The sequence below is a fragment of the Coloeus monedula genome, assembly GCF_965178545.1.
Source record: "Coloeus monedula genome assembly, chromosome: 5".
Taxonomy (NCBI): domain Eukaryota; kingdom Metazoa; phylum Chordata; class Aves; order Passeriformes; family Corvidae; genus Coloeus; species Coloeus monedula.
The window spans coordinates 31,958,262-31,984,270 of NC_138785.1; the positions used below are offsets into that span (position 1 = coordinate 31,958,262).

General features: G+C 38.4%; 1 protein-coding gene across 1 annotated transcript in view; it reads left to right on the forward strand.

Moving 5' to 3' along the window:
- Positions 1 to 17,997, forward strand: part of PAPSS1 (3'-phosphoadenosine 5'-phosphosulfate synthase 1) — a gene marked incomplete at its 5' end in the record, with an annotated part of 39,855 nt that extends 21,858 nt beyond the window's left edge. Inside the window, 5 exons of the mRNA XM_082282182.1 lie at positions 2,705 to 2,910; positions 5,043 to 5,178; positions 6,523 to 6,791; positions 8,564 to 8,793; positions 17,061 to 17,997. Of these exons, the coding sequence (XP_082138308.1) occupies positions 2,705 to 2,910; positions 5,043 to 5,178; positions 6,523 to 6,791; positions 8,564 to 8,793; positions 17,061 to 17,199 (980 nt within the window). The 3' untranslated portion in view covers positions 17,200 to 17,997. The remainder of the gene's footprint in view (positions 1 to 2,704; positions 2,911 to 5,042; positions 5,179 to 6,522; positions 6,792 to 8,563; positions 8,794 to 17,060) is intronic.
- Between the last annotated feature and the right edge of the window lie 8,012 nt (positions 17,998 to 26,009).

Here is a 26,009-nt window from a genome sequence, read left to right on the forward strand (position 1 = left end):
CTAATTTGTTTTGAAGAAATTGATCTTAGAATTTGGAATTGCAATTTAATTGCTGTTTAGCTCTATGTACCAAAAGATTTGTTCTGTATTAGTAATGAAGGAAAGGACAACAAACTGACTTGAGTACTGGAGCTGTTGCAAGTGTGAAATCAGAATATGAGTATGTGGTTTGAGTATGAACAATTGTCACATGTAATTGAATTATTATGACTTAATAATTATCCTGTGATGATGAATGAATGAATTTTATTTTGCATTACCAGTTGGCTAAGAACTTAGTTAAGGTAGTGAATAAGTCATAACATACTCAGATTTTGGAATTTGATTGCAATCCTCTGTCATTTTTCATTTATTCATCTTTGAAGGCTCTGTTTTACTCCAGCCTTTTTGCTATCTTCATGCTTCCTTTTGCATTACTCTTGTCTTGCTAGAGACCAAATAGCAGAACAAAAAAAAGTCACTTGTCTTTCAATTCTATGATATAGACATCTGTTGTCCTTCTTGTATTTCTTAATTCCCTTTTCTCGAAGTCTCACAGATGCCATCCTAGACAGCAAAATGCCATCCTGCTATTTTGGAGTATCTAAAGTTTGCAGTATAATTTTGGACTGCTAGTTTTGTTTTCATTTCATTTGCCTTCTGTACATCCATCCAGGTGAAAAGTCTTCTGCAGATGACATGCAATGTATTCAGCTGCTAAAAGAGCTTGTAGGTCCTAGTTCTGTCCTGTAGTTTTCAGTAAATCAGGATTTTTAGAAGGCATTTAAGACCTTGTATAGGCGAGTGTTTCAGATATAACAATATAACGATTTTTTAAACTCCTTCTGCAGTTGTTTTGAGTATCTCATCTATGCTACAAAAACTATGAGTAATGAAAAATAACTTACTGATGGAAACAATTTTCAGTCCTAAGCTTGAATAAAATAGTCATGTTCCTCTAGATTTCCTGTTACTGATTTCCTTTTTTTTAGATAACTACTACAACACTTATATGTGAAAATCTTTTCAGAAAAATATGATTGCCTTTAAGCTGCTTTGCTACGTGCAGCAATGGCAGCTGTTAAGTCAAAACAACATCCTGAAGTTTCCTCCTTGCTTGTCATATTAGTTCTGGGTCTTAGAGCAGCAGTCATTTTGCAGGGCTTTGATTCTGAAGAGAGGAAAATGGTTTATTACCTGCAATACATCTCATCCTTTGGGCTTTAAATGTAGTGCTCATACTGGCTGACTTTTAGGCTGTGGAGATCAGTGCAGATGTGTTGATAATCTGCCTTTAAAGATTAAGTTGTCTGAAAAAGTCTCATCCTGACACTGTTCTCATCTGTGATTTAACAGTCTTGCTTCACTACCTTACCTCAGTTTCTCACTTGTACAGTGGCTGAAGAGAAATGTAAAAGTTATTATATATTTATTGCTGGTCATGGACAAAATTTCAATAAACAGCAGGTTTGAGATCTCTTCCTAGTTTGAAATATTTATTGTTTGCAAAGGAAAAGGTTTGTTTTAAATTATCAGTTTTGGGTGTCAAACCACTCTCTGTGACTGCTGCCAAACTCCATTTTATGACCTAGTTGCTTTGAAAATAACTGTGGGCACCAAGACTGAAATTAGGAGGAGATGCACAGCATGCATATGCATTTTGTATTATGAAAGAAGGGGGACCTGTTTTTCTCTTAAACTTTTCATCCAGCTTTATAATTTTTAATTTCCTAGGAAATTTAATTTCCTAACAAAACATGTATTGCTTAAATAATAGCAAAATTAGCCTTATTTTAGAGTCTTGGCAAATGCCAAAACCTTCATTAACTTTAAAGGGTCTATGACTTTTCTCCTGGAGGCCACCCAAAAGTTTTGCACTCAAGCATATGCTTGTTAGAACCCAAGCCTTTGTAGAAGACTTAGAATGTTTACTCCACTGGGTTTCTCAAATCTCACTCTTGTAGTAAAGAAAAACAAGACTTTCCAGCACCTGGCAGTGAAGTAGGTGCTTAGAAATGAGGACCACACGTAACCTTAAAATTCAGCTACATTGGCTTTGTTTTAGAAGTAAAGTAGCTGGTAAACTTTCAGCTGAACAAATGGTGCAGAGTGTTTGCCTGACTCAGCAGTTTTTTCTGAAAGGTGAATGCTTGACTCTGAATACAGTTTTAAGTAAACAACAAAAGTCACCTTTTGGAATAGTTGAATTATGTATGTTAACTACTTGGGTACGTTTGCCTGCTCCTATTGCATTGATTTTTTTCTAAGGGGCCATAAGTATGTCTGCTGAGAATATAATTTCCTTTTTACTAATTATCCACTCCAGTAGCAATCTTGTCTGATATTTTAGATGACCTATTTTAAAATGTTGTTTGTGTATTTCTACTTTCTGTATAGATTCTTGAGAAAGGTATTAATTTGAGATTCCCAAAAAGTAGTGTCCTCACAGTTTAAATATTTGTGTGCAGCTCTAAGTACTTGCTATTTTCAGTACTGCGTTCACTCTTTCTCAAACCTCAGTTTTTGCTCAATTTTATAGCAATTTTATTTATGGAAGCGTGAGTTCATTCTAAGAATTGTTTAATCCCTGTTAAAATAAGTGTTTCAACTACCTGTCATGTAATACACTTACAGCCTTAAAAGTAACCTGTTAATTAGGTAGACTTTCATAAGAACATTGATGACTGTTACTAGGGATAAAGGGCTTTTTTTTTTCCCTCTGCAGGGGGAGTTATTAATCTGTCAGTGCCTATAGTGCTAACAGCCACTCAAGAAGACAAAGAAAGGCTCGATGGGTGTACAGCAATTGCACTGGTGTATGAAGGTTGCCGCGTTGCCATTCTCCGTAATCCTGAGTTCTACGAGCACAGGAAAGAAGAACGCTGTGCTAGGCAATGGGGAACAACATGCAAGGAGCATCCCTATATCAAGGTGTGTGTTTAAAAGTTGAAAATCTAGTCCTGTTCGCTGTACTGTTGTAGAGTTGCAAATTAAGTGAAGCTCATGTCTCTGACTGCTGTAGTTTGACAAAAAAACTACTTTGAAAATTAATTGAAATATCTGACAGAAAGAAAAGTAATTTTTTTTATGCATCTGTTGAATAGTCTGTACTTAGTGTGAAAATCTAATGTCAATATGTACACATGAAATGAATTTAGAATGTACTGTAGTATCTGTGCTACAGAAGAGGGAACTTTGCCCTCCAGTGTGCCTAGGAAACACATCCGTCTGTGTCACCAGATGGATCATCAAAGCTCCTTAATCAGTGAATATATGCTTTGTGAAGGATAGAAAACTTATTTTCTGCCTGCATGTGGAGCACGTGAGACCTGCCTGCTTTAGATGTTTTTGAAACAGGCCGTATTCCTGGAGAGTTCATCATTTAACCCTCTGGGGAGTAATTTCCCACCCCTTGTGTTCATTAAGTTTTATTATCTTGGCCTTATGTATATGTCATACTGAAATGTTCTAATTGTAACATACTCATCATGATGCTGTGGTGGCTTATGCAAGCTGATGTGAATGTTGCATCTTAGCTCTGCAGAGCCAAAATATGTTTATTTTCCCATTTGCCTTTGAGGTATTTTTTGTTTAAAGGTATGACTTAAAATTAGATGAAGAGAAATCAAAAAAACCTCAAATTATGAGCTTGTTCTTGAAAAGGGAAAGCCTCTGAAATGTTGAAAAAGTATCTGTATGACTAACAGAAGATTTTCAAAGCACTTGATGTGGTCTATGATGTTGAACATAAGATTACCCCTTTTTTGAAAACTTAGCACAGATTTAATAAATGCTAAGAAAATCTCATGCAGACAAAATTTGAATGACTTGTTACGTAGAAGATGAGGAATTGTGTTCTTACGCCTTAGGATGAGGAACTGTGTTCTTATGCCTGTACTGGGGTGTATAGTGGTAACGTGACACTACGTGAGTTTGGTGGCCCTTCTTAATGAATCAGAAATATTTGGGTACCTGAGAGATTCTGTGGTGCGGAGTTTTCTCATCTTCATATCATTATCACACCTTCCCTGCACCTTGGTAAGATGTCAAAGTACAGCATTTTCTTTGGGAAGGGAATGGTTACTGTGGTGTCGTTTAATTCCAGCAGGTCAAAGGAAAAATAAACCGAAAAATTCACACTTCATTTTCAGATCTTGGCTTTTGGGTTTAGTATGTAGTGTCTTCTGTTATATCAAGATTTATTGTCATTTATAAATTACATAAGGTTAAAAAAAAATTATCAGAAATGTGTATGAAACTTGAAAGCTTTTTGTGATTCCATCTTCAAAAGAAAATGCATTCTTAGAAATTAAAAATTTCTAAGTAATGTCTATGGCCATTTGTAGAGTATGTTAAGCAGCTTGCCATAATTATTTTTTGATAAAGGGTGAGGCGATATTTAAAGGTATAAAAAGAAGTGTAGTGACGATCCGACATCTGTTATTTGGGTAAACTGCTACCATGAGACAAATCCAAAGGCTATTCTACTTCAAAGATTCTGATTTTATTATTAGATTAAAGTGGGTGAGTAGTCAATCGGAATTGTTTTGTTTGTTACTTTATTGCTGACGAGAATCTTGTAAACTACAGAGTGATACTGCAACAGCATTTGCTTTGACCAATAACTAGAAAGTGCAACTTCATTTTATTGATATATTGTAATTAAATTAAAAAATATCTACTAATAGAAAGATATATATATATATATGGTAAATAACTAAGTAAATTGTAATAGACAAGGCTTTCCAGACACTATCTTTGTTTGTCATGCAGTGGTGATTAAGAATATTGGCTATTTGCATTTCTATATATTATCTCAATTTTGAAAGAAAGGCATATGCCCACTGAAGATTTGGGCATCTCTCCTACATCATGGTATAACATGTCTGGGCTATGTTCCAGTGAATTTTTTTCATTTTTCTAGCACTGATGCTTGACTTAACAACTGTCAAAATTAACCTGGAATGCAGTCCTTGGTAAAGATGTGTCCCCATTGCAGTGATCTACGTACTCAGGAGAAGCTGATAAATAATCCTAACAAGGACTTTCCTTTCTTTTCTTAGATGGTTATGGAGCAAGGGAACTGGCTTGTAGGGGGAGATCTACAGGTCCTTGATCGTATTTATTGGAATGATGGACTTGATCAATACCGTCTCACTCCAGCTGAACTAAGGCAGAAATTCAAGGAAATGAATGCAGGTGAGTAAATTTTTCTTGCTTTCTATCTTCCTGCAGAGGCTTATCCAAATGTCTGCTGCCACCACTGAGGCTGGCATTGTTTCAAGGATGAAGATTTTGAATGCTCTGGTAGGTGGCATTCTTTGCTTTTAATAGCAATAATTTTTATAATCTCAGGCATTGCACTGCCTAAATACGTAGTAGAAGCTGGTAATGCCTGAGGTTCTGAACTTTCTTTCCATGCTCTGTAGACAAGAAAGATAATGTTAAAATGCGGTAAAATGTGATTTAAATATCACGTTGGGCTAAAACTACAGAGGTATGGTTGAATGTTGAGCTTTCATGCTCTGCTATTTTTCAGTCTGTTCCATGCTGCTTCTGGGGAACAAGACTTACGAAAGTAGTGCAAGTGGACTTGTGCCAAGTTACTTTTCTGCACAAGAAGTAAAACAGTTTTTTTTTCACAAAAGTAGTTGTGTTAGGCAGATAAGTAAGAGGCTGAGGAATGTCATACAGCAGAGAACAAACATGCTGCTTTCACTGTGGCAGTGACTGGCAGGCAGCTGCACTTGTAAATGTGAGGAGAGAGATTAACATCAAGAATGCAAGCCCCGATTGGTCCTCAGCTTCTGTCTTTGTTCTGTGTGGTCACTATGTCCGGGATCTGTAGGTCTGGGATATCAGTCTTGTGGCTAACCCCTACACAAACACATATTTGAGATCTGAAAAAAACCTATTCGCTAGTTTTCATTGGTTCTGTATTGGAAAACCTCTCAGTTACAGTGATTTTGCCATCTTGCAGGGTACTTTAGTTCATCTGAATTTGCAGAAGAGAGAAATCCTGGTTGTGTCAGTAATACTCTGGAATAGCAGTTAATCTTGCTTTGTTCTTACTGCACTTAAAATCTACTAAACTAAGGTGAAGGAAACTTAGTAAGGAACATTAAATCCCCTTTTATTAGTTTTGTTCCAAAGAGGTCCATTTTTTCTCTTGATGATATATTGAGCCTTTAAGATAGGTAGCATAGTTTTATCTCCTCTTAGAATATAATATACTTACGCAAGTAAAAAATCCAAATAGAAGATTATAAGTCTTGGAGAAAACAAAGTAATTCTGCAGAAAATTCAGAAGTTAAGGAAGCTGACCTTTTTTTTTTAGTATGGTTGCTTTTTATTAGTTTTGCTTGTTAAGTACAGTGATTTTGTAATAGTTATTAATAATTTAATGACCTGCGACCACTGCTATTATACTTGTTTAATACAGTTCAGAGGAAAGCATGTACTGAAGGTTTTTCTGTGGTTGTACAACTCCTGATAAAATAACTTGCTCTGCTTACCTCTTTTGTCTTGTTTTGTTCCCCACAGATGCGGTCTTCGCATTCCAGTTACGCAACCCGGTGCACAATGGGCACGCTCTTTTAATGCAGGATACTCACAAGCAACTTCTGGAACGTGGCTACCGGCGCCCAGTTTTACTCTTGCACCCCCTTGGAGGCTGGACAAAGGAGGATGATGTTCCTCTTATGTGGCGCATGAAGCAGCACGCTGCAGTACTGGAGGAGGGAATCCTGAATCCAGAAACAACAGTGGTAGCTATATTCCCTTCCCCCATGATGTACGCAGGACCAACTGAGGTAAGTACATCAAGAGTTTAAAGTGAAACAAAACCCTTTTGATAGTGCACTAAAGTATTTTGTGCTATGTCTGATGTTTTAATAATGTTTTTATGTTGTGTTGTTTTAATGGAGAGAGAGGAGACTAATTTCCCTTGGAAAGGGACTATCAAGTCTCTGTCACCAACCAAAGCATTCTCTTATGAAGAAACTTGTATATTGGAGGATTTTGCTGGAAAAGGTGGGAGAAAATATTGGGTTTATAGGTTCCTTTCTTTACAGTTACAAGGGTATGATAATAAATTAATCCTCCCTCCTTTTTTTTACGGTCTTTTTCAGAAGGAATTACAAGATCTGTTAACATACGGAATGATTGTCCTGAATGTTAAAATACTTAAGTTTTATGACTCTTAAGCAAAAAAGTTTGTGTGTTGGAGGGCTGTACACATATTAAGAAAAAAGCAGTCTGTTTATTTTTTGGCAGACTTAATTCAGAGAGAATTGTTTCAAGGCTTTTGTATTAAATAATTCTTTGGCAACACTTTATTTAGGAGCCAGGTCTTGGGGTGGAGTCCCTAGAGGTTTGTGGAAAGCAGCAGAAAGAATAAATGTTCTCATTTGAGGGCAAGTCCTTGATTCTCCATCTCATTCCTTTTTTTTTTTTTTTTTTTTTTCCTTTTTTTTCCCCATCCTTGCTCCCATCCACCTTGAATCACAGGAAGTTCAAGTTCTGGCCAGGCTCTGAGGTTCACTCTGGGGTAGATTTTTTTATAGATAGGAGATCTTGCTAGTGAAGTTAAATTAGGCAGATGCCACTTATCTTCTGCTGGCCAGTTGACTGGTCAAATGGAGCTTGCACTGCTTTTCAGTCCAGAGAAAAAACTGCAGTCCAGATCTAGTTGAGGCATGAGAGTGAGTTAATGTGAGGAATCTTCTGCTCTTCCCCACAGGCCTTTTGTGAGAATTTACAGAACTCTTCTACCTCTTTCTTGTATGCGTGAGGAGGAGCAAAATCCACAATCCTTATTCTGAACAGGATAAAATTTTTCTCCCTGCCTATATGGCATTTCCAGTAACCTCAGAGTACAGCCTGACACTAAAAAAAGAGATTCTTTCTTTAATAATTTTCCATAGGTTATTTTGAAAGTCATTGGTATTAGATCTGTTTTTATAGCACCAGTGCTTTACAGAAGAACAAGCAGCTGGTAATATGGTTATCTACAAGGTGGATGTGTCCTTCCAGTCTGTAAAAATCTTAATGGAAAAGTTTCATAAATATCAATTTAGCATTTTTTGTATTTTTAACATTCTTCATAAGTGCCTTGGAAGAAAAGAAACAGTTCTGTATGGCAAAGGTGTATCAAAATGTGGTGAATTCACCTGCTTAGGAAAGTAAATCTTTTACAAGCATTCAGGTGCAGTGTGTACCTAGTTGATGTGTCCTTTGGGTCTTAATGTTCATGCAGACTAAGTGTTAATTGTGCCTTGAACAACATCCTTGCCACATGTACAAGTTGAAAATGCTGAACATGGGTGATTTTTCTTTCCGAATGTGGAGATAGTGCTGAAGTAACTTTCTGAGCACCTACTGTGCAAATAAAATGGGGATAGTATGTTTTAGCTGTAAGTCTGATGGTGATCAACATAATTGGTTCTGTATTATGTTGTGGCTCCATAGTAAAAATCACATCTGATTAAAGAAAACATGGTAGTTACAGAGTGCATGCCCATTTTGAGGGCTGCATTTTTGGAGCATTTTCTTCTGTTAATTGTTTTTCCTGTCTCTCTTGTAGGTTCAGTGGCACTGCAGATCACGGATGGTTGCAGGAGCTAACTTCTACATTGTAGGGCGAGATCCAGCAGGGATGCCACACCCTGACACTGGGAAAGATCTATACGAACCAACCCATGGTGCCAAAGTGCTGACAATGGCTCCAGGCCTCCGAGCACTGGAAATTGTACCCTTCAGGGTGGCAGCTTATAATAAAAAAAAGAAGTGCATGGATTATTATGACTCTGATCAGTAAGTTGTATTTTCATTTTAAGAAATTTTTGAGCAATAACTGCCTCTTACCCCTGCCCACCTTAAGAAAATCGTTCATAATTAAATTCATATTGCTCAAATATGGCAGTGTTTAGATGTGGGTTTAGATCAGTGTAGCTTTTAGTCAAGCTTGATTTCAGCATGGTTTGGTTCACAGTGCAACTACCTGATCTAACTGTAGCTGCCACATGAAGGCTCACCAGGTACTGAGGTTTCTCTGATTCTGGAATGTGGCGCAGATTGGTAAATCCAGAGAAAAATACTACTATTTATTAGAATGGCAAGATTAGCTTTCTGCTGCTTTGTCTTTCTAAATAAGCTTCTCAGGTATCAGGTGTGCATCAGATAGCAGGGAAGAGAAACAATGAGCATGTGCAGCATGGAGAAGAAAGTGGACAAGACGGGGTGACAAATAGCTATTTTCTCTGTTAGCAATAATGCAAAATTATGCCCTAAGAATATTCTGTGTCCCAGGGTTTTCAGCTTTTTTGAGTTTTTAAAAATCCAATTACAGTTCAATTCACTTTCTGTGTGCATATTCCAATGTTATTTTTTCCTTGTGTGACAAACCAGATCCAAAACTTAGTGTATGTGTTGCTCTGGTGAGAATGAATGATACTGGCTGGGAAGATGACTTGTCATTTTAATTTAATCCTCTTTATTCAGATTATTGAAATGTACTTTGGTTCTACATCAAAGTGCAGTTGAAGTTGGTACTGGCATGCAAACTTCTCTGGGCAACCTATTCCAGTGCCTCACCATCTTCACAGGAATGGATTTCTTCCTAATATCTAATCTAAACCTACATTCTTTCAGTTTAAAGTCATTCCTCCTTCTCCTATCACTGCTTGCAAAAAGTCCCTCTGCAGCTCTCTTGTAGCTTTCTTTAGGAACAGGAAGATGCTATAAGGTCTTCCTGGAGCCTTCTCTTCTACACACTAAACAACTCCAACTCTCTCAGCCTGTCTGCAGAGGAGAGGTGCTCCAGTGCTCTGATCAAATTTTTGGCCCTCCTCTGGACTCACTCCATCAGATCCATGGACTGTCTTATGCTGAGGTCCCCAGGTCTGAATGCAGTATTCCAGCTGGGCTGTCACAAGAGAGGAGTAGAGGGCGAGAATCGCCTTCCTGGACCTGCTGGTCATGCTTCAATACAGAAAGGTCAAAGTGAAGTAGTTTCATTGGTGTGTCAATTCTTAATAAATTGGAATAGTAAGGGAGTAGCAGTGTGACAGGCCAGAATTCAGAATATTGATTCTCTGATTATCAATACTGTACTCTAAGCAGGATAGATGTGATTTGGATCAAAGGGAGTAAAATTTCACCTCTGTCATTAGCCAGAGCAAATGATTAAAAAAACCCCAAGCAACTCTTTGAGATTTTTTTATGAAAAGCTGTGGGAAGAGATTTTGCCTTTTGCCACAGACTGCATCGTGTGCACCCTTTTATCCTTTCACTGTGTCTATGAGGCCTTGGTTTGGGGCACTTTTTTTCCTGTTTCTATAACTGTCGTGGCATAAAGGCCATGCTCCTTCTAATGTGCAGTTCTGCCGTGCTGCTGTCAGGATGTAAACCCGTTTGTCCTGTCCTTCCCTGGCTATTGTTTGTAGATGGACTGGAGTGTGGCAGCAATCCTCTAGATGGCAATGTGGACGCACGCAGGCTCCCATTACTGCTCCTGCTTGAGAGAGATGGAACACTGTGGTAGGCTCCAGACAGAGTTAGAGCTTGGGTGGGTGCAGCTGGCTGCCTTTCAAGATAGTCTGTATAATGCTGAAAATGTGGCAGACTCCTGGACCATGTGGTATTTGACTCTGAAAGGAGGATGGCAGGGAAGAGAGGATTGCCTGGAAACACGAGAGGATCAGTACTGGTGGAAGACCCTTGGATATGATGTTTGTGGAAATATTTCCTGAGCTCACTGGGTGAAAAACACAGCATGAAAATGTGGGGAAGAGGTTTGTATGAGTAGAAGCATTGCTGGGACTTGTTTTAGAAAAGGGTGATTTGGTATGTCTTGCACCTTTCTTAGTTCTTGGATACTTGACAGCCAACTAGGCAATTCCAGAATTTGCATCACTAATGAATGCATGGAAGCTTATGGCAAGGGGGTTTCCCTTGGACTGAGCCGTGTGTCTTAGCTGCTGGGTGTAGTTATCCTTGCCCCATGTGATCATCTCTTCTATTCTTGCAGGCCTCCTGGACTCCTCTGTTTGGGAAGGTGCTTGTGAGAAGCTGTAATAGACACCATCTGCTACCTTGGGTGTCTCTGTAATTTGGTAGAGTTGCACCCACAGCTGTCTTGGCAGCAAAGACATGCAGAGGTTATTGCAGTTGGGCTCTTTGCTGCTATTAGTGAAATAAATACCTTTTGGCTTCTGAGGGAAATCCCAACATCGGGATGGTGGTGGATGAATCTTTGGCTCGTGGTGAGAGGTTACCAAAAGCTTAATCCAGCTGCCAGAAGGATGTCTGAAAAGTTGTGGCTGCAGAATTAACAGTGGCAGAGTTGCTTTGCTCAGCTTTTATGAGAAAGGTTAACACTTGCTGATAGCATTCCTTGTATGCCTCTGGGTGTTCAGAGCATGGGTCGGCACTGGTCAGCTGCCTACGGTAAGGTGCTGGGCAACTGTGTGAGAGCTGGCTGTAGCCAAGCTGCTTATGACCTTGCTGGCAAGCCTGGGAAGCATCAAAAAGCCTACATCAGCCCTGCCTCCAAATCAGTACCAAAGGCCCTCGCTTCTCTGTTGTGCTGCCTGTGATTCCAAGAGGTTATTGTGCTTAAGGTCGTCTGCTCCCAAAGGTGTTCGCACGAGCGCAGTTTTGTGGAGTTCATATACAAGTTCAGTTTGGTTATCACTTCATTAGTATCCTCCAGAACATGTGCTGCCCTTGGAGTTTCAGTTGAGCCAGTATGTGCTTGGGAACAGCCTGGAGACTGTTGCCTTTGTATGTCAGGACCTCATGCTGCTGATTAACAATGTTGAGCTGCTGTGGTGCTGTGTTAGAACTGAAGTCACTTGGCCCCTGTTAGTAAGGAAAGGCAGAAATATCCTGGTTGCATTCAGGATAACAGAGCATTGTCTGTGAGGAAAGGGGGCAAGGAAAGCGTGACGTGAAAGCCTTTCTAACAGCTGCACAGCAACTGGAGTTGCAGGGTGGTGCACAATGCTTAACTTGTATAAATTGTTTAAATAAAGTTGCCCTTTAGAATACTAAGATATAGAAACAACCAATGACTTGGAATTATATTCGTATTTTGCCTCATGAAGCCAGCATATTTTTTAATTTGTTTCTTGGACATCCTAGAACTAGGTTTAGCACCTCATGAAACTGAACTCTTGAAACATACTTTTGAAAAAAATGTGTCTAAAACTAAGATCTAGGAAAGGGATTTGAGGAATGCATTTGAAGTGATGTATAGCAGCACAGGTAGAGCTAATTTAATTTTATTTTCCCTTTGGTCTAAATGAGGATAATAAAAATAAAATTGACATTTTTGCTGTTACTCAAGTCACATAGAAAGCCTAATCTAAGTTTCTGTGAAAGCTTGAGCACTTCCACTTGCATAGAATTCTGAAGTAATGCATATAAAAACTAGTGTGAATATTGTTACAGTCCTTATCAAAGTTTTTACACTGATTTCATAGAATTTTTGATCTATAATTGACTATGTCCAAATGTGTTTTGGAAAAGTTTATGGGAAGAATTCTAGTTGTAACGGAGTAATTCAGAATAAATGTCTGACCTGTAAACCATTGGTAGAATGAAGGGTAAAGAAAACAACCAAAGAATCAACAAACCAACAAATAACACTACTACTGCCCTCCCCCCCCCCCCCCAAAAAAAAAAAAAAAAAGCTTACCCAGTGCTGAAATCCCTTCAGAAAATCAATTAGTGGGTTTCTTCAGCCAAAAAGGCCTCAGAAACAGTTACCACAGACAAGTGTAATCTGGGATTGGTGGCTTAATAATAGAAGCTGGTTTTGTGAGCAGAGATTCCCAATTCTTTATGGAAGATCAGTCCTATAAAATGCAGCCACAGACTACTGCTGAGAAAAAACTCAATTAAGAAAGGAAATTAGTCTAGCAATTAAAAAAGCCACAGCAGTGTCTGGAAATAAATTGCTATTTTTTTTCCTGAAAGAAAACCAAAGAGAACATTTTGGCTAAAAGAAACTCATAAGTAAGGTGACTGGAGCAGATTGTTCATGCTATCTATAAAATGTGAATGAAGCATGGGTACCTGTGAAGAAGAGAGATTTTAATTTAACAGATTTTTTTCCCAGGACCTGTAATATGGTTGCCATTACTGCTTTAATACTATCAAATAATACAGGACACCTACTCCAGCTAAGTACATACTGTTCTCAGATTTGTTTGTTTTTTAAAGTGATAGTAAGAGGCTGAGATAAGCACACTTGACTGTTCTCCTTACTTTAGTTACGTGAAATACGGTTTCTCAATTACCATTAGTACGTAATTTAGGATACACTGAAACACTGCACCAGGCCAGGAGACTTAAACCCTCCTGCCAGTTAGAAAGGAATTAGTAAAGGATTTGCTTTGCATGTGTTGATATTAATCACATTATTGTGTTCTAATTTCACAAACTTTTCGTGGCTCGTTGGGATTTGAACCTAGCTGGCACTAGCTGGTTCATTCAGCATCATGGGACATTCATTCCCAAGGCATAATGTAGACTTCCTGTAGGAGTTACGGTGTAAGTCATGACTTGATGCTGCAAAGGCAAGTTTAAATTCAGAGGAAATCCTTAAAAGGGTTTAAGGTTAGAATTGGACCCCAGATAAGGCAGCTGTGAATTGTCCCAGAAATTAGTCTGAAGTTTACCAGCCGAGTAGAACATCACAGTCGTTTTGAAGACAGACCAGAGTGAATAAGTCATATTACTGTTTTATTTTGCTATTGTTCTATTTGCCTAAAAAAAGGGCAAAACTGTGAATTAATGGTCTTTACTTTTATCATGAGTCTTGTATTTAAGAGTAATTCTTTAAGACCTTGAGAGCATGAGACATTGCCCTCCACAGAGAATGGGAATTCCTAGAAGGTCATTTGCACAGTGCTAAATACCGAAGAGGAGGTCAGGGTTCCCAAGATTGACTGACTTTTAATGCTCCCAGATGAAAAATCGACTATGTACTGTGGTCTATATTTAGATAAAATTTGTAGGGAGTAATGCTGAAGCAGAAAAACTATTCTCTTCAGTTACTGTATTAATGTACTGTACTGACACCTCGGAGATACAGCACAGGAGGGTTCCTGTAGGCCTGTGGCAGTTACTTCCTACTTGCAACCTAATGATATCCTTGTTTTGTCCCAGGAACTGTAAGGTCTCTGAAATCCCTGTCCTTCATAAGTAAGGAAATTTCACAACGTGTGTAGTTACGTTTTTTTCAGTACTGTGAGTGTAGTAGAGTTCTAGGATGCTATGCCACAGAGCAAATACCACTCCTCAATGTGAAATGTTTCAAGACTGTTTTTCTGTTGACAAATATTTGTTGTGGTTTTATTTCTGCGTTCTTTTCCTCTTTCTTTTGGAGGATGCTTTTAATTGCAGTGGTACAAAGGATTGTGTCAGTACCAGTCAAACTCAATTGGCAGTAAAAGGTCAAGTCAATGTTACAAGTGTTCAGTAGCATACAGTGTGGCTGAAAGAAAGCTGATTCCAGCAGCTACCGAGTAAAATTTTCAAAGGCACTTAAATCCCATACTCAGAAAAGGCTTGCATTAAGTTTCATTGAGGATCATTTCAAATCTGACAAGAATGGAATTTGAATGGCTTTGGCATTTAAATCTTATGGCATCTTTAATGGTCAAATGTTTCCCCCTCTCATGTTCCACTCAAATCCACCTTATATAGAGTAACTCTTAATATCCTCAAAATCCACTCTGAAAGAGTTACTTGATGACTCTTTTTACTATCTCCTTCTACTAAAGCAAATTACTCATACTGATATGTTTTATTTCAAAATGCTTGTGGGTCACATCATGCCACAGTGGTGAAGTATTGATAAGGTTTTTCTCCTTAGCAGGAATCTCAGTTTCTGAAATTTTATTGAAAATTATAAATGCAGTAATTTTTTAAAAGGCAAAAAATACTGTGTTGTGTATATATTTCCAGGGCTCCATTTGAGTCACTTCAGTGATTACTAATTAAAGTATTTTTTTTTTAATAAAGAAAAACCCTTTCAAAATAGACATTCAGGATAATGAGAGGACATCATTAGTACTTTTATAACTTTTAATGGTATTTTGGAAACATTTCTAGAAATGTTATGAGTTGCTGAATGTACTATGTTTCTGAAATGATCCTCACTTACTTGTTTTCTTTCATTGTTTTATAATTTCTGTAGATCTCCTTAGCTTCTTTTCGTGTTTCTCTCTTTCTTGGTATCTCTGATTCTTAGCTGCTTTTTGTGCAGCTAGGGATAAGAAGCAGCTAAAGGAGTTGTATGTCTTATTGAAGCAAACTTCTATGACATATCTAAATGTAGTGGTTTAGTAGCATTACTTCACTTGTAGGGCATGGGAGGAAGTTGACTGTTCTTCTGAAAACATAAGAAAAAAGGAGGGGTAAAGCACCTTTTTTTATAAAATGCTCTAACTTTGGCATTGTTACCACAGTGAGGAGAAAACACACATGGAGAAAATTTATAGCACTTGCTTTACTCTTCTCTTCCTGATCATCTGAAGACTTGGTATTTTTTTGACAGAATTAACCAGGCTTGTCACTTCCCCACCTATATTTTATATAAAGAGTTCTTTGCAAAGAACCGAAGGTATCTTCAGGCAGTGTTAGTGAACAGCAGACATCTCTCTGCTGAAGAATAAAATTTTTAGATGTTATAAATAGCAGCACAAATTTTTTCTCCCATGGAACTACATAGACTTCAAATTTTCATTTTTATGTAATTTATATTTTGTAGGACTAAAGCACAGTAGGGGTTTTTTTGCCTTGTGACTCTTCAGGAACCCACAGTCCCAAATTTAGAGCAACAAGAAAAGAGCATGTATGACAGTGCTGGTGTGTAAATGTATACAGTCCAAATCAAAAAGTTATGGGGCAAGTGTTGTTGTGAAAGGGAACTGTGGAATGCTTTCTGCATGTTGCTGACTTCCATACCCTACTGAGCGTAGACCAACACTTAGAGCCAAGTTCTGCCCTCTGATGTACACACTTGGCTCTTGTTTCTGGCTAAGGCACGTGCATCTGAGATCAATACTTGTTTTTTATTTCAAACAGACAAGTAAAGAATGAGTAATGCATACATGTTGCAAATTGAGCAAATGGCATAAGTAAAATTGCGTATTTAATTTAGAAATACATAATTTTTTTCCTTTGGAGCATTTGATAGAACTTTGGCATTCTTGTCTAGCTTTTACTGTTTCAGTCCTGTGAGGAGTAATTTAATTAGTGGAGCTTTTGCTGCTTGTGACCATATACCTGAGAAGTTAATAATAATTTAGATTCTTATGTTAACAATGGTAAACAATTATTCTGTGTTTAATTTTGGGTTTGTCCAATTGAATTTGGTTTTTTAGGGAAAAACATCTTTAGGAGAAGGTATTTTTATTATTCCCTTGATTTTTCTCTTTATCTTGAACTGTATCTGGCATGTTATTAATATGCATGTGTACTCAGTGTCTTGCAATGGCACAGCTGTGAAGCTTGCCTCTAGATTCTGAGGCTTTTATTTTCTCTCTTCCCCAAACAGTCCCTCACTAAGATTTTGTACAGTGTCTTTTTGCACATTCTCTAGTGGCACTGAAATTACCTTCTTGAACCAGCACAGGAACATTCAACCAGCTCATTGGGCTGGTCTCCTGGCCTGGCAAGGCAGGGTGTAAATCAGGATGGCTGCTGTTGCCTTGGCAGAGGGTTCAGACAGTAGGTAGAGTAGATGGTTCTCCTTCAACAGGAGTTTATTTCCTCACAGAGAGCAAACCAGGCTCAGTGGAAGCACAGACTGAATTGAGTCCCCAGGGGTTCAGTTGCACCATGCTGCTAAAACCTCAGGAGTTACCAAGGCTGAGTATTATAGAGGATGTATATTCTGACACTTACTAGCATTGCTGGCCTGGAAATGACAGTTGCTATACAGCATTATACTCCCAAGAAGAAATGTATAAAGTATCAAGTAAGTAGAAGGAATATGAGCAACTTTGCCTGCTTTTAAAGTATGTTCTTTTTTCCCCCCCCCTTTGCCTCCACCCCTACTCTCTCAGCCATGAAGACTTTGATTTTATATCGGGGACCCGCATGCGCAAGCTGGCTCGAGAAGGACAAAACCCACCAGAAGGCTTCATGGCTCCGAAGGCTTGGACTGTGCTGACAGAATACTACAAATCCTTGGAGAAGGCTTAGGCCTCTTATTAACTGCAGATCAACCTTTGACGCCTGATTTATTTACGAGAAGGGGACCACACAGTCGCCATTCATGTTGCTTTGTTGTGGTGTCTGTCAGGAAGTTCTCTGAAAACAGACTCTTTCTTCCTAACTTAGCATCATTCTTTGCCTGCCCTTATGGGTTCTATTATGTCCTGGCACCTAACTAGCTGCTGGTTTTAATGTCTTCTCTTTTATTACAGTTAATATTCTTGCAGTAGGATTTTTAACTCTTGTATTTTTTTATATTTTACTGCCTCTGTCCTGAGTTCTGCAGCTGTTAAATAGATGCAGCTTTTTCATATGTTCTTTAAGCTGCTGGGTAGTGTCTGGTTTTAGTAGTTTGTAGGACAAAATGTAACGGTTAGTCCCTCAACTATGGATAGATTATCTATAAATCAAAAACGTAAAGAATGTTTCAAACCATCTGTAAAAGTGTCCTCATCTTTATCTCATCATTATCATCTCCAGAAGCACTTAAAATTTATTTCTGACTATATGTAATCAAAAAGCAGAAAGTTTTTTTTTTGTAGCATAATTAAAATTTTGCTTTCTTTGTTTAATTTTGGAGTTTATTGAGTTGTATGGTGATTCTCTTCTGCTGTGGACCTGTAAAGATGGACAAGTAATGAATAAAAGAAAATATCTAGTTTTCACTTTGAATTGTTAACAAATTCACATATTGTTTTTGTATATGCTTGCTGCCATAGCTTTCAATAGAATATGTTTTGTTTCATTTGATGTAACTTGCTGGTTTTTGATTCCAGATATACTTGATCAGCCTACTACAACTTTTTTAAAAGCATGACAGACCAAACGTAAATTCATGTTTAATTATTGCAAGAAAAATAAAGAAAATCCTTAAATTTTGGCATTTCCTGTGGTAAAAATGCTTAGTTCAGTTATTAATTTTCTGTCTATTTTTCAAGGTATCCAAAGAGTAATCTTCTTGTGAGTCAGGTTTGCTTGCTTTGAAGACAAAACACATGTTCCTTTAGGATTCTCCAAAAATCCTGAAGAAACATAAAAAAGGGAAAGTAAAGCACTTAAAGTGTAAAGTAACACTGTCCTATTGGTATCTTTTCAAGCATTTGCAGGTAATCGGTGGAACAGTCACAACCTCTCTTAGCTAGAAACTACCTCATATCCTTGTCACAGAAACTTACTTTTTTCTTGTTAAACAGTGTGTATAGGAAGAACCGGCTCAAAATTGTTTTTTGAATGTTGATACTGAATGAAGCATGGGTTCATCTAGATTTTCTGGGTGTCAAGAAGGTTGTGATGAGGGGACCTGTGTAATGAATGGCATGAATGCTACTTGCAGTCTTTGTTTACTTGTTCAGAGTAGCATTTAAGACAAATTCTTTGAGACTGACCTCCTCTTTTCTTCCTCTGTCTCTGAAGAGATGTAAAATGTATCTTTTAGTGGAATTCTTTCCTCTGATAGACAGTAAGGTGGAATTTGGAAAAAATGAGAGGCTTGTTTATTAGCAAACCACAACACTTACTTGAGACTGTGTTTTAGTAGTATGAAGTTTATTTCTTCAGAATCACTGAACAGATTTTCTTCAGACTTTACTTTCTTCTTAGGTTGTATCAATATATAGGGTGTACAAAATCCAAAAGAAAGAGTCCATTCATCTATGTACCGCTGTTTGTGCAAAACTTCAAGTTTAACCATGAAGGTGAACTAGAGTTGTTAGCTGCTAAAATGGGATTTGCTGTTGGAAGTTGCAGTTTGGACTCTTTGCTGTCAGGTTTGATTCTTTTGCTAGCTGTGATGAAAGATAATAACAATATTTTGACAGAACAGCGAACACAGGTGAATGTCTACAGAAGTTAATGTTTTTAAAATGCTATATGAAGCCTGGAAAACAAATGGGAGTGATGACGTGAATGTGAATCATCCAGTGAAGTTAATTTAGAAGCAGGGATGCCTTCAGGCAAATTAATACAGTGATAACACGCAGGTCTAGTTTTCTAGACGAAACCCATTTTGTTGTTATAGTGCTTCTGCAAAGCATTTCTTGGAGGGCTCTGTATCCAAGAAGCTGCAGGCTTTTGTGAACTTAAAGCCACAGCATTCCCAGCATAATATTAACTGGGAGCAGGAGCATCTGATCAATTTGTGGGCAGAACTTGCTCTATACAACAATATTTTCCTGTATCATATGAGTATTCACTGTAGAGTTCAAATTTTTCCTCCTGTCTGCAGCTGCCTTATTTAAGGAAGCCATACTTAAAAGAAAGGGCTACCCTACCAAAAATTACTCTTTTGCCAGTGTCTCTCTTTGGCTTTTGCCTGGCTTCCCTCAGTGGATAGCACCATCTCCAAAAGGGAAAGGAAAGAGAAAGGAAAAACTAATCCTTCACTCAATATGGGAGAATAGGTAGGGAAAAAAGAAAATGGAAACTAGATCTTCATTTAACTTTGCATGGATGTCTGTTTATCCTTTGAATGTATGTCTATAGGAGTGAGATTTACTGTGGTGGTAGAACATTTGTAAGAAATGTGTAGAGATAGTATTCTACTCAAACTTGACACAGAATCCCTTCACCATCACCTGTAAAAAGCCAGGGACTTCAGCCTGGAGTGAGTTGGCCAAATTAATCACTGCCATGAAAGCAACTGATAGCTCAGAATAAGTATTTTGTTTGTGTTTTTGAATTGGTCTTCAAAACTTGCTTACCAAAATTCTTGATTTAAATGCTGTTAAGAGAAAAGTGACTCTGGTTCCACTTTTTTTTCATGCTTAGTTTTTTACAGATGGAGCAGAGAAGCTAGATTGCTAAGGGGAAATTTAAACCCTTCAATGGCCAATTTGATGGATATGAGAGTTCCTTGCCAGCAGCCAAACAAGTGCCAGGTAAACATGTGATTTAAAGGAAGACTGTGCAGAGGTTTCTGCTCATTTGTGTTGTTTTTACCTTGAAGAAAGCCTGAGGGCTGGAATACCAGTGCCTCTTTTAAATTAGCTTTTTCATTCACAAAAAACTTTTTGATTATGAATATAGCTGGATTTTTACTAGGCTTTTGAAGTGTCCATTGAAGGGGTTTTTTTGTTTCTCCTGCAAGCTGTGTCTGTTCTTGTGGAATTAAATTTTTTTTACCTGTATCCCTTTTCATTATTTAGTCTTTATTAAAATCACTTTTTTATTCGTTATAGAGGTTATATATGCTCATGAGCCAGAATCATGCGTTCAGTATTTCCAGAGCTGTTTGCCCTAGAAAGCTCATCTTGATATAATTTTGAAGTTGAGGGGGAAAGGCAACTACACTGAAAGCTAGAAAACACAGCTTTAAAGCCACATCTGGAATTCTTAGTGTTAGTGGCTCCAACTTTAAACAGAGAATACAGAGATTTTATATGCCATAAAACTCAAGTAGCCTTGGATTCAGTATAAGAGTAGTCACCCGACCGTCATGTTGAAGTCCATCTACACAATGCTTTGAAGTATGATTGTAGTCAGAGTGATACCTGTCTATGTATAAAAAGAGGAAAAAAATCTGTTTCAGTATAAACTTTAGTGGGCTGGAAAAAGTGCCCAAATCTTGCTTTTATCCTCTGCAAGCAAAGCTGTCTTGTCTGTGGAGTCCTACGTTCATCACTCTAAATTTCATCATATGAGAATAATACAAACATTTTGGCCATATCCATTTATTTTCATCTCATAAGAGAAATTATTTAGGCTTTTGTTTTATTAATTTGGTTTCATCAACAGCTTTCTCAAAGACTTAAGTGGAAGCAGAAGAAACTCCCTTACCCTTAAACATTGGGTTCAAATGGGCTGCCTGCTGTAGAATGGAAAACTGCAGTTGATTAGTCAATGGAAGGTTATTTGCAGGATTGTTCATGTGTCATTGAGTTCTGCCTTGTTTATTCATCTATGACCTGTGAAAAACAATATTTTAATGATTTGATTCAATTGTTTCCAGACAATGAAGACAATTATGAGACAAGTTCATGTTTAACTTTCCACTAGGAAAAAGTTTAGTGTTATTACTGCATCCTAGTTTAAATATAAACTGTCTGAAAGATAGTGTTGCAGTTATATGAGCAAAAATTTCCTATCATACTATGTGACAGCAGAGCAATAAACATAGCATCAGAGCCATGATCATAAGTACAGTTCAAAATGCTAAGTATTATTGACACTTCTTCATTAGAGACAGTTATTTATAACTCCTTTGTTCCTAATTTCTTTAAGGAAAAATACTGGTTCTTTCTGAAAATGGAAAATGTGTATTCCTTACTTGGTAGTTAGAGACACTCAGAATAGCAGTGATTCTTTGTCGTTTGTCTGATTTGCTGTGAGTATTTTTAAATACATGGACATTTCTGAGCTCTACCACAAAATGGATTTGCGAAGAACATTTAAGTTTCAAAGTTTTTCTTTGTACATGTTCTTGGCTGTTTTGCTTATGGTAGTTTGATCATTTTCCCTTCTGAATGAAGAAGCCGTCTTGTAAACATCAATCTCATGTAGAGATTGGTGAATTTTCATCAACTATTAAAACAACTCTAGCTCTTCTCTTTTTCATATTAGTCTTTGGTTCAGGGATTTATTCGTGTTATGAGGATTTCTTGTCAAATACTTTATGGACTGGAGAAAAGTGTATTTAAAGACAGTGATTTGGTGGTGGAGAATTCCAGGATAACCTTATTTAAGCACTGACAATAAAAACCCACATCTTGTAATATGTGGTTTAACCCCAGCTGGCAACCCCCCACAGCTGCTCACTCACTCCCGCCACGTCTGGATGCGGGAGAGAATCAGAAGGGTAAAAGTGAGAAAATTCATGCGTTGAGATAAAGACAGTTTAATAGCTAAGGCAAAAGCCACACACAAGCAAAGCAAACAAGGAATTCATTCACCACTTCTTATGGGCAGGCAGGTGTTCAGCCATCCCCAGGAAAGCAGGACTTCAGCCTGTGTAATGGGTTCTTGGGAAGAAAAATGCCATTACTGCTAAACCTCCTTCCTTTTTCTTCCCCCAGCTTTTTATGCTAAGCATGCTGCCATATGGTATGGGATAGTCGTTGGATCAGTTGGAGTCAGCTGTCCTAGCTGTGTTTGCTCACAGATTTTTGTGCACTCCCAACCTCCCTGCTGGTGGGGTGATGTGAGAGGCAGAAAAGACTTTGACATTGTAAGCACTGCTCAGCAAAATAAATAACACATCTCTCTTATCAGAACTGTTTTCAGCACAAATCCAAACAGGGCCTCATACTAGCCACAGTGAAGAAAATTACCTCTGTGCCAGCCCAAACCAGGACAACTTCAAAAAAATATTGTGCCTTTTCTGTAATCACAATTACAGTTCAAATGCAAATTTAAAGCAGCATGTTCTGCCTAAAAAATGTGCAGAACCAAATAGGAACCTAGATTGGTTTTGGTTGAAAGGGACCTTAAAGAGCAACCCCCTGCCTTGGGCAGGAACACCACCCATGACATCAGATTGCTCAGAGTCATGTCCAACCTGACCTTGAGCACTTGCGGGGATGGGGCATCCACAGCTTCTCTGGGTAATCTGTCCCAAATTCTTCCCCACCATCACAGTGAAGAACTTCTTCCTAACATCTAATCTATATATTTTCTTTTTTAGTTTTAAACCATGGTCATGTAAAAAATCACTTTCCCTATTTGAAGTCCCTTTCAAATGCTGAGAGGCCACAATAAGGTCTCCCTGTTCTCCAGGCTCAACAACCCTAATTCTCTCAGCCTGTCTGCAGAGGAGATGTGCTCCAGTCCTCTGATCATTTTGGTGGCCCTCCTCTGGACTTGTTCCAAGGGGTCCACATCTTTCTTGTGCTGGGTCCCCCAGACCTAGATGCAGTACTCCAGGGCAGAGTACAGGGGGGGGATCACCTCACTCGACAAGCTGGCTTCACTTCTTGTGATGCAGCCCAGGACACAGATGGCTTTGGCTTTCTGGGCTGTGAGCACACACTGTTAGTTCATGTCCAGCTTGCCATCCACCAGAATCCCCAAGTCCTTCTCCACAGGGCTGCTCTTGATGAGTTCTTCTCCCCGTCTTGGCTCATGTCAGGGATTGCCCCAACCCAGGTACAGCATTTTGCACTTGGACTTGTTGAACCTCATGTGTTTCTTGTGGGCCCAATTCTACAGCTTGTCCATGTGCCCCTGGACAGCATCCTGTCCTTCTGTTGTGTTAGCTGCACTGCTCAGTCCCTCTCATCTACAAACTTGCTGAGGGTACGCTCGATCTCCCTGTGTCATTGATAAAGATATCATATAGCACCAAACCCAAGACCACTGAGGGACACCACTCATTACCGGCCTCCATGTGGATGCAGAGCCATTGAGCACCACATGAATGAATGTTCTTCAGTCAGTAGCTTCTGGGGGAAAAAAAACCAGCTCCCTTTTCACATTTTTAATGTGCTTGAAAAATGAAACATAAATGTCCTGATTTATGCAAGTGTCCCCTGTTGATAGGGGACCAATGTGTTTTGTCCCTCTTATTCAGCAATTTGCATTGTCTTCAGTTTGAGAATTTGCTGAATGAGAGTTGTCAAGGAACTGAAAATCCTGGTCAATCTAGACCAATCCTGCACTAGACAGTTTCAAACAAGCAAGCTCATGTTTTCATTTAGATGTAAATAACTGACTTTTTTCACCTGTATGCAAGAATTCCTCATTTGAGATTTTCCGATGTAACCATGTAAATAATGAAAGAAAATTCACCTCTCTATGCACTCTTGGTTTGATTCTTATCCTACATGTCTCTGGACGTTGAAGCTAGTGCTTGGGAAGTAGGTTCTTTTCCATGTTGACTTTAACCATGGAAAACATATTTGATGTTCGTAAGTGTGAATTTGAAGTAAGATCTCTCTGCCTGTGGAGAAATGAATTTGACTGTATTGAGAGCCTCCTGAGCTTCTCTCTTTCAGTCTGTGACAGAATGTTGGACTACATAGAACTTTTATTTTGACAGAAAAGGAGTAAGCCACTATTTTTAAAAAATGTGACACAATTGGGTTTTCCAAAGAAACAGACTTATCTTAAGCCAAATAAAGACAAAAATGCGGCTTACAAAATGATCAGTACAAATTAAACAAGGTCTGCCCACTAAAACCCAGAGTTTTGTGACTGTGTATACTCCCCAGGGAGACTACTACTAATGTCAAGAATTCCAGCGTTGAAGAGGATTTTTTGCAGTATGAATTTATTATGATTTCATGATTCCTGTGGAATTTTCAATGTCTGTTCTATCTCCGCGTGCAGTTTTAATAAAACATCGTACATTCACAGGATATTGTAACAGCGTACATTCTCTTGAATATTTTTCTTCCTCTTCTCATAAGATACTATCATTGTTTCAGGCTGAAAATTCTCTCAGCTTGGATGTTCCGAGGGAAACATTGCAGTTTAAAAGGGAACTCATGCAGTTTAGAGTTTCTTTAGTCAGCTGTGCAAACTGAGAGAAGGGACTGGAGAGTGTTCTGTGACAACGGAGTTTCTGATGTTGGTCAGGGTCAATATAAAAGCAGCATACAGTCTTTTTTTGTTTGTTTTGTTTGCAGACTATTACAGATGTGTTTTTTTGTTTGGTTGGGGGTTTTTGTTTGTTTTAGTAAACATTAGTCAGCCTGTCATCTTTTAATGGTAGTCTGTGAGCCTTTCTTGGGAAGCACAGCTCACAAGTTTAAACCCGTTGCCCTAGAAGAACAACTAAAAAGTTTTCATTAATTTTGCCCGTATAAAATTGCAAAGTACAGATGCATTCAAATAAACAAGAACAAATAAAAGAAAAAAATTAAGTAGGCACTATTTTAGGGGTTAGCATGTTCCTCTTTAGGCCAAACTCCATTTTACACCTGCCACATACAAGAAAGTTGCTAGTATATATTGGCTTTTTGGGTTTGCACAAATGCAGCTAAGGACCCAGTGGAAGCTAAGAGAGCAGCTCTGAACCCACCAAGCCTTGGCAAACACCTGAAGGAAAGATAACTCTTGCTCTCCAGTTAAAGAAGTGGAGTAAAGAGGGACTGAGACCCTAAGCTCTGCAGTTGGATTTCTTGTACACTACATACCAAGTTGGAGCCAGGGCAAATACCACTATTTCTCATAGAATGTTCATCTAGAATACTCTTGTCTACGCAATAAGTTGAGCCTTGTCTGTGTAAAAAGAAATCATAAAGAGTATTAATGTTCTTCTGTTTGCTTTTACTTTAGAAAAGCAAGCATTGTCTGCCATGTGGTTGTACCTTAACCTTAGCTGCTTTGAGATCATTGGTCTTGGACCTGATGGCCTTGACCTTTCATACTCTGGGTTTACCTGGACTGTAGCTATCACTGTGGGGCTCCAGGAGCTGGTTGTCTTTGGGCTCAACTGCTTCCTAACTGTGGCAGATGCTGAATCTCTCACAGCCAGAATTTGTGGGTTTTCTGAGCATGCTTTTCAGTGAGCTTTGCTATTTTTATTATTTCTGGAGCAGGTTTTTGTGGTCTGTGGTTTTGAGCATGTGGTTTCCCCCTCTTCCTTGTCATATATGTGGAGCTGAAAACAAGTTACTGTTGTATAAACCAAAGTGTCCTAGTTCACCATCTCTCTTCTTCTGCTGCTGCTTTTTATGTCACAGTTTCCAGTCAACAACCAACTTGCTGAGAAACAGCAAATGCACACAATATCCAGCTTCAGCTCAAATACTGGTGTGTCACCAATGCTGTTTAAGTTACAAATACAAAATATATTGTCATAGGAGCTACTGTAAAGAAAGATATTTCCCTCCCAAACAAACCCTGTAAACCTTTGTTTCTTC